Genomic DNA, 9,166 nt, shown 5'->3' with positions numbered 1-9,166 from the left:
TTTAAAAATACTATATATGCATGTAGTGCGATATAGATGACCAGATCAAAATACAACATATTAGTTGCTTGTTTCATCACTTACACCTTGGTGCATAAAAGAATTTTCGATGAGCATCCATTTTTATTTCTAGTGTTTGGTACTCACAAGGAAAGGAAACAAAATTCTATTGATTTTAAAAAACATGTGGTTAAAAATGGGAAACAATAATTTGAGCAGGGACAATTTAGTAAAAAAATGGTGTAATAAATGCAGGAAATTGGTGGAGGAAACCACTTTCTCACCTATTTAACTATTTTCCTTAATTACATTAGGGAATTAATCATTTTACTTTCCAGCTTATTTCCTATTGCAACCAAATGCTGGAAAGGAAACACTTTCACTTCCCTTTGTCTTGATTCTGCCAACCAAACATGGCCTTAGGTTAGGCCTTAGGCCTCGTTTTGTTTCACGGAAAGAAATAAAGCATGTTCATTTTTTGCGTTTGGGGAAGCAGAATGAAATGAAACACTTTCCTGATTAAAGGAAAAATTTGAAGGAAAAATTTGAAGGAAGGTAGTTCATTCTAAAATCCAAAAGAAACACTTTCCTTTATTTTTTCCCTGTATTTATTACTCATAACATAATATTTTATTACATTAATTATCAATTTTCCCGATGACATTCCTTCATGTTTTTCCATGCATTTATTACTCATAACACAATATATTATTTTCTATGACGGTTGGAAAATGTTGTGGAAAAATCTTTCATGACGTCTTGGAAACGTCATTGAAACACAATAGGTGACACTTACCAAATGTCATTAAAGATATTTTATGACATTTTACAAACGTCGTTATACTCCGGTATAGACGATGAAGTAAAAGACATTTGAAAAACATTATTGAAATTTTTTGTGTAGTAATATGTTACCAAATATCGGAATAGAAAGTTTTTGTAAAATTTTATTCTTGTTCTCTATCCATTCCCATGTAAAAATAAGAATGAACTACTTTTCTTTCCACAAACTAAACGAGCTAGGCCTTCAAGGTTTTGAAGGTCTCATACGTATCACACTTGGCCATGTTCAAGGAGAAGAAAGAGAAGCCAAGCCAAGATCTCATGAGATCTTGACAAAATTGTTTTCATGAGATCTGAAACTCTGTAAAAGTTAACCGGTTGATTATGGGTATATGAACCATTTCCTTACGCCAACGATACGCTATCTCAAAACAAGTAATCTAAAGTAAATAGCTTTGAGAAGTATCCACTACTAGCAACTTGATGGTAAGACCGTAAGACAGATGATCGGTACAACTAAAGCTTGAATGCTGGAATATATGTATATTTAGAAATTTGAGAGGGTGTATAAAACTTAAATATATATCAAGGGAAAATGTATTTTTTTTTTTTTGAGAAGGTATATCTACTGTAGTATGTATAGTATTATATACATAGATGGAAAGCTAGCTTACCCATCTTGCAGATGCCATCCAGCGAGATTGCCTATTTGAAAAAGAGCGTCTTTCCACCTCTTTACTTCCAAGGAACACCGCTTTTGGTGCTTCTCAAATGATTTGCCAAAGTGCTTCCCTGTTTGCCTTCGTACGTCCTCAGATGGATCAACATGGTAGAATACTGGAAGGACTTTTTGTCCCATGTCATTCATGCAATCGGCAACCTTGGCAATCTCATCCAAACACCATGCAGAATCGGCGTAGCTTGGTGAGAAAACAACAACCACATATCTTGATTCTTCGATTGCTTTCAAGAGATTGGGAGCAATCGACTCCCCCCTCTCAAGTTCCTCGTTATCTCGAAACGTGTGTATCCCTTTCTGCAAGAGAGCAGTATAAAGATGGTCCGTGAAGTTTGTGCGGGTATCTGGACCTCTGAAACTGAGGAACACATCGTACGTGAATTTACCGGATGGTGGAGAAGAAGACGAAGAAGACGGAGGAGGAATCATTATGTGTTGGTGGTAACTGATGAAGTGTCTGGTGTTGCTGGCATGGTCTCTGTTTATGGGAAAGAACTGAAAGCAAAAAGGCTGCAGCAAATACAAACAGTGGAGAGTGGAGACGAGCTACCACCCTAAAGAGATAAAGCTGAAGAAAAACAAAGCAGAGAAGAAAACCAGAGGGCAATTGGAAGACAAGAGGAGAAGGCGGACAGGGTTGGCCATCACTCTTTTAGAAATTTGAACGAGACTGAACAACTTAATTGGAGTAAACTTAGAACTGAAACCGGCAGATATATATACCCAAAGGACAACTAGCATGGATCGCTATTAAGAGTTAAAAATTAGGAAACTCAACAAAGTCAAATTGTATGGAATGGATCATGATTGATTGAGATTGCATGGTTGACATCCTCCAAACACCAAAGCTTCGAGGATGCAGGGTACTGTCGATTATATTCGATTAATAAAGGGTACAACCTCTACTGGTGGTTGCAAGTTGCAATGACAATTTGGAATATCCTCTAAAATTTTCCATAGTAGAGTTGATTAATAAAAGATCAAATTGCAGGGTGGTCGTGCTGTGATTGATTCAAGTTGCATTACTCAAATTTTACCCAAGCGTTGAAGATTGTAAGCACGCAACTATTGAAAAGTCTGCTTACTGCAATTAACAAGGACACCCTAGCTACCTAATCTTCTATCTTAGACTCGGTCTCTTTTTTCTGTCTGACTCGTCACTCTGTCTTTCGCATCTTCTTCTTTTTCTCTGCGACGTCTGCTCTGTATGCTGTACATCATGTACTGCCCATGTCTGGTTGACGACGTTAGAGCATCTCCGTTAAATTTATTGTTAAATTTTTTAATATTTAGATTTAAAGTAGTAATTTTTAAACTTTTACTCCAACAGTATTGCTAAATTATATACATTAGCTAAGTTTTAGTTAATTGTCTCTCTAAGATTGATAAATTTATCAATTTTCTCTATCAATTTTAAAATTTATCAACTTCTTAAACATACTTAAAGATTTATTTAAAAATTGATAAATCTCTATTTTTTTCAATTTATCAATACTTATGCTCTGAGCACAGTGACGCAATTGAATTAGGACTTTTCACCTTTGATAAGAAGCACGCGCACTTGGCGCGTCTCGCGTGGCAATCTTCGTCTCACCAAATCCACCTCAGTAGGAACATCATATCGAGTGAAAGCAAACAGAGAGAGTTTTGGGTGGAGGTCTCTCTGCGACGCCGCTCCCTCTCCTGAAAGTCCCGCCGAAGGTACCATTGTGTTGTTTCAACTCTCTTTTTGAAGATTATAGGGAGTTTTGGTTAGAAAATTGAAGTTTTCTAACAACTAAGTTCTATTAATGAATTTATCGTCAATAATCGTTCCAATTTGATTCGGGAATGGGCGTTTTTGTCAATGTGAATGAGTTTCAGCTTCTGGGTTTCTGTGGTTTGTTGTGTTTTAGAATTCTAGGTTGTGTCTGTTGTGGGATTTTGGGTGAATTTAGTGGAGGGGTTTGTATTTGTCTTGTAAAGTTGGTAATTTATATGGTAATTAACATATGAGTGTTTGCGTTTGATGTAATTGTGGGATCTCAGATCCTTTGTTTGGACTGCAGTTTCATACCTGTTCAAAGATACGCTCAAGTTGCCACCTTCGTCTTCCCAGATTGTGTTTTCGATATCTTTCTTCTCGTGGAGCATTAAACCATATATTATATAGTAATGGATCTTCTTGTTAAACTTAGTGTGCATAGGCCATGTTTTGGACAGTGAAGGTGATTATGTGGAAGCACCAAAGGCATTTATAGATAGCCACAGGTATGGATTTTCTAGTGGACATTCTTTATTTGGAGCAAGTATGTTTTTATTCGCCCTGGATTCTCTAATGTGGTGCTGCATTCGTGCTCAGCCAAATTATTCTCCTAGATGCATGTACTTGATATTGTAAATACAGCCCTCCAAATATCATGAATATGGAGAACATAGCTCTAGGATACTGGAGGTAGGTTCATATGTTCATGTCATGTGTGTTCAATTTTTTACAGCCAATGGGATGTTCATTCTTTTATTTGTAAATCTTGGTTGTTTGGCAACATGGATATGAAATTTGAAATTTGTTGCTTAATGAATCGGTTAATGCACCAAGATGAAGTGAATCATTGACTTCAAGCTTATAGCATAGGTTTAGTACCTTCAGTTTCTCATGCTTCCAAGCCTAAAAAATATTATAGTAGAAGCTCATGGGTGAGCAGATGATCTGATTCATTAGGATTGGTTTACCTGATTATCCCTAACCCTAAGATATATGGTCTAGTGGAAAGCTATGGTGTTAGATATGGGAACTAAACCCCACAAAATTGTTTTGGGTGAATGTGGTTGAGACCTAGTGTCATGAGTTCTCTGCTTATTTTCTTTGCTTGAGTTTGCTTACATATTGTTTCTTACTCTCATTTTAGTCAGGTTCGGGTTTTGGTACGATTACGTATATTTGATTCCAGACTCTGTTTTCAGTTGCTTGCTTGCTCAATGTTTAGCCATTTACTGGTATCTGCTGCCAAATTAGTTGCTTCAACTAGTCAATATATGTTGTCATGTTCTTGGGCTGTGATAATCGCTTATATTTATCACAACCCAAAAACATGACAACAGATCGTCGTTTACTAAATCGTAAACTAGTCACATGAATCGTAGAAAGAGGTGTCATAGCTGACCCTACAACAGATATTGACTAGTTGTCATGTTTTTCTGTTTATAACCTGGATCTTTGGGGTTTTTTTTATCCCACCGTGCAGCTTAAGAAAGAGGTGTCAGAGCTGACCCTGCAACGAGACCTTTGCTCAGTCTCAGGTTAAGGATCTGGTACTAGTGCTGGGAGATGATAAACTATCACCAGTATGTATTTCTAAACTGAAGATTCCAATTTACTTCAATATGTGTTGCATGTACTAAGTTCAGTTGGTTTTTATATGAATTTAAGCGGATATGGATCATTAGTATATATCCCAAATTGCAAGTGCGAATTTCATGGGAAAACATTTAAATTCAACCCAAATTTTGTATCTTCTTATGTAATCTTGAAAGGACTCCTTCCTGAAATTTGCTGGAAATTGTACTGCATTTTCAATTAGATGCTAAAGCCGGAGATTGTAATGCATTTTCTATGATGATATGATAACTGTATGAAGTATATCAGGTTCTTGAGATGTCTATAGCTTGTCGACTTGTCCTAGAGAAGCTAGAACTTCATGTCTATTATATAGATTTATGAAAATTTAAGTTCCCAAGCAACTGTAAATTTTTCCTATGACAGTATAAATTATTTGAATATTCAATCCATGATGATGATATCGTCTTTGTGCAGTTTTTTCGATGTGATTTTGAGCAGTTACATTATCCAAAAGCAAATGGACCTAAGCAAAGCTCACCAGCTGAGGTTGTAAATAATTGTCAATGCATTTGAATGGAAACAACGTCAACTGATCATAGAATATAGACGGTGGCCCATTGTATTTGAAAAATACATTATTTTAGGAAGCATGCCAAAAAAAATAAAATGGTGTGAAATCGAAATTGTGGGTGAGTTCATTGTAGAAATCATGTAAATTGTGGGAGTTGCTTCCGTTGTAAATTGACGGAAAAAAAAATTGAAATTTCTCAACAATGGAAAGACCATTATATTAACGGTAGGAATGAAGGTAACAAGTTGTTTTTAATGGGGATATTTGCTTTATAACAGTCGGTAGAAATTTCTCAATATACTTGTAATGAGCTATGACTACCCAAAAAAGAACAAGAGCAACAATGACGGCAGATTTGCTGGAGCAAGATAAACACTTGTGGTAAGTTAAAGACTACTCAAAGCAGAACAAGAGCAACAATGATAGCAGATTTGCTTGACCCAAACATTATCGAAAAAATGTGAATTATATACCATGACCGTATTTCACTACGCTGAACACGTTTTATTTCACAAGACTTTTGAAAATTTTACTTCTTTTGTATGATTGCTCATAGAGATATACACTTATAGCTGTATTTCACGATTCCGAAATATGTGATTTTTCAACTATAGCCGTATTTCACAATTCCGATCACATCTTATTACACGAGATTTTTGAAAATTTTGCTTCATGTGTGTAGTTGGTTCACAAAGTTGTACACTTGCATATAACCTACTAAACAAGTTATACCACATTAGTAGACAAGTTGTGATTCCAATGACTGAAATTCATAAACTGAAAATTTGTCCCTCTGATATGATCATTATAGTAAAACAGGGCTAAGGTATAAAATTCAACTGGATTTGGCAACGCTCGAGGCTCGATCGAAGCTGTCAACCCTAATCCATCATCACTTATCACACGAAAATGCTCTTACATACCTCTTCGTGACCTAGTTTGGTCGATTCTCTACACGTTAAACTCTCACATAGATGAGACCTAACCACACATGTTAAAACTTAAGAGACGTTCAGCTCCCGACGATAGGGCTTCCCATAGGAAAAAAAAACACTTAATGAATTCCTGTCGAAGATAGGATGATCAAGATATGCCAATAAGAAATCCATATGGGATATAACTACATATTGAAAGCAGTATTGGACGTCATGAGTAAAACATGTAATAAACAATAGGAGCAAAACAAAAACAGCATGAACATTTAAACAAAAAACTGGAAGTGTGAAAATATGTTTCAAATACAGTTGGAAGTGTCTCTGCCTGCATTCTTCTCCGTTCCATAACATCTGGAGTATAAGCAACCGCCTTGTAATCAGCAGCAACCTGTGTATAGCAAGACCAAGAAACCAATGACTTCTGGAAGCTTTATCATATTTAGGAGAAAATACCGAAACAAGAAGATAGAGAGAAATTAGTTTTAAAACAAATAACAAAATAGCACCTCCTCCCTTGTCTTGATCAGTTGTTCGTGCCTACTCCTCTCTTTTTTTTGTCATTTTCTTTCATTTAGCGTGGATCTTCATGATCCTTTTTTTTTGGCTATGTTTTTATCATCTTCTTTTGCGGCCCTCTCAAGATCCTCATAGAGTGACAGATACAAGAAAACCTGCAGCAATCTCAAATGAAAAGCATGGGATATAAAGCATGAAAACAAAACATAAACCAATTTGTGTTCAAATTGCAGACATGAAATTGCCTATGTTTATGCACAAGTAACTTATATTAACCCCGACTGGACATGAGAGTCTAGATACTGACTTTGAGCTGATGGAGTTACTAACATAGATGGGCATGCTACCGTCTTTCTAAAACTAAACCGAATTGACATCTCAGTCCATTTTACCCTACAAGATAACTGTAGAATTAGATCCATACAGCCTTTCAATAAATAGAAAATCCAAATGAACACACAGATACACAAAGATAGCTTCCAGTAGACATAAGCTAACCATACTCCAAGCCCTTGTGTTTAAATTTTCACGAACAACCAAACCCATGAGCATTGAAGGAACAAAATGATTTAGGATATAGTGCTAGCTAGAATCAAATATACATGGTTAAAGGTTAGTTTGTGATTAAGGAACTATCTATTTCAAGCATGTTAAGAGTTTCATCAAAAGTAGAAAAATCTTGATTGAAATCTTGCTTGCTAGAAAGAAATGGAATTCGTTAAATTTAACCCAGACCAGATTCTCATAATAGGAGGATGTCTGGGCAACTCATCTCTTTAAACGTTTAACCCAATCCATCCTTAACAAGCAAATCAGACACTAAAAATCCATTATACAGTATCAATACCTGAAATCGACTCAGAAACTTCAATTCAGTAGATGATGGTGTGTTCCTGAGTCGCATTCTTTCTTCGATGCTATCTACTTTCAAATCAAAACGACGACGATTGAGCTCCTTCCAACACCCCTTTGTTAAACTGAGGTGTCTCCTTTCTATCACTCCCGTGCTTTGTAATCTCCTAGCTGAACCTCAAACCTTTGCTGAGGGCGAGGCCGGTGCCGGACGAATCCCAAGTCTACCCCATCGCTGGAGCCACTGGAAAGCATTTGGGGGAATTTCATCGATGGTTTACGGGTTTGGGTGAGACTGTGAGAGACGATCGGGTATTAACCAATGCGAAGCTTCTTCAACACACCTCTCAAGTTACCCACCTTCATAAGTCCATTTCATCGATCGCGCGAGCAATGGCGGACGCAGAGGGGGGCGAGTGGGGGCTATTGCCCCCAGTGAACTTTTTTTTTGGCCAGCAGCTTCGTATGTATGCCCAGTATTTAGTCAAATCTGCCCCAGTCATGACATTGGCACATAAGAATCTGCTACCTCACATTAATTAAACAAAGTTTAGGTCCTAAAATTGTGTCTTGTTGTTACTGGAATGATTCAAAATATGTTGCTTACCAAGATCTGTGATTAAAAATTGGAGATCGGAGAGGAAGAAGAAATGGACAATGAGCTGTCTCTAGAGGTTCCCTACTTCCTCAATTTTTTTGCCCCCACTTACATATCTCTCTGCGTCCGCCACTGCGCGCGAGGAGGGAGAGTTACCGAAAGTCAAGCACATCACGCGCTAACTGGGATAACGGAGCCTCACTAAGTGATCCACATGCACCAATCGCTGCTTGACACGTACTCCAGACACCCAAGTACTTGATGTCCTGCGTACATTCCAGAACTCACCAACAAAAGAAGTTTTCATTAAAGAAAGAAATAGGGCACAAGGGCACAAACATGAGCAAGAACAAGCAGTACAACGCACAAGAGCCTATCCTGGCCGCAAGAGCAACATCAAGGGCCTCAAAATAAACCAGCACTGCAGCGAACTTGCATCGCCAAAGAACACAGCAGGCGCATAGCCAAACAAACCACGGGTGGAAGAGTTGATCAAAAACGAAACGTAACTCCTGCATGGAAATTTGTGGAACGGTGATAGTGGTTGAAGATGAAATTGAGTTGCGAGCAAGGCAAATAAGGTTGTTTGGTATTGTGGACAGAGAAAAGATTAAGAGGGTGGAGGAAAAGCAAAGGTTGAAAGGCGGAGCAAAAAGAGGAAAGGAGGGCAGCGGCAATGGAAGCAAGAGACCAGGAAGACCAAAACAGAGCAAACAGAGGAGCACGACAAAACAAACAGAAGGGAAGAACTAGATATCATTGAGCTTGAGAAAATATAACACAACGCTTTTATCTCATTCTCCATTAGGAACTGTTGCTTGCAGACCTTGTCTTCTGTCAATACAAATNTATA

General features: G+C 37.4%; 1 protein-coding gene and 2 non-coding genes across 3 annotated transcripts; 1 reads left to right on the top strand and 2 right to left on the bottom strand.

Moving 5' to 3' along the window:
- Nucleotides 1-1,397: 1,397 nt before the first annotated feature.
- LOC101300214 lies at nucleotides 1,398-2,212 on the bottom strand. Its single transcript, XR_185537.1, has 2 exons — nucleotides 1,909-2,212; nucleotides 1,398-1,819 (listed from the first exon to the last, which is right to left on the bottom strand). It is a non-coding gene; the product is annotated as an uncharacterized LOC101300214 (transcript).
- Nucleotides 2,213-2,343: 131 nt separating this feature from the next.
- LOC101304538 lies at nucleotides 2,344-5,117 on the top strand. Its single transcript, XM_004310230.1, has 4 exons — nucleotides 2,344-2,385; nucleotides 3,052-3,223; nucleotides 3,700-3,772; nucleotides 4,747-5,117. Exons 1-4 carry the CDS (start codon nucleotides 2,344-2,346, stop codon nucleotides 4,769-4,771), a joined length of 312 nt encoding a protein of 103 aa, XP_004310278.1. The 3' UTR covers nucleotides 4,772-5,117.
- Nucleotides 5,118-6,642: 1,525 nt separating this feature from the next.
- LOC101300024 lies at nucleotides 6,643-8,453 on the bottom strand. The gene is made up of 4 exons (XR_185536.1): nucleotides 8,323-8,453; nucleotides 7,711-8,237; nucleotides 6,854-7,018; nucleotides 6,643-6,735 (listed from the first exon to the last, which is right to left on the bottom strand). It is a non-coding gene; the product is annotated as an uncharacterized LOC101300024 (transcript).
- Nucleotides 8,454-9,166: the final 713 nt, after the last annotated feature.

This window comes from Fragaria vesca, unplaced genomic scaffold (assembly GCF_000184155.1).
Source record: "Fragaria vesca subsp. vesca unplaced genomic scaffold, FraVesHawaii_1.0 scf0513167, whole genome shotgun sequence".
Lineage (NCBI taxonomy): Eukaryota > Viridiplantae > Streptophyta > Magnoliopsida > Rosales > Rosaceae > Fragaria > Fragaria vesca.
This window is presented reverse-complemented; position numbering and strand designations above follow the sequence as displayed.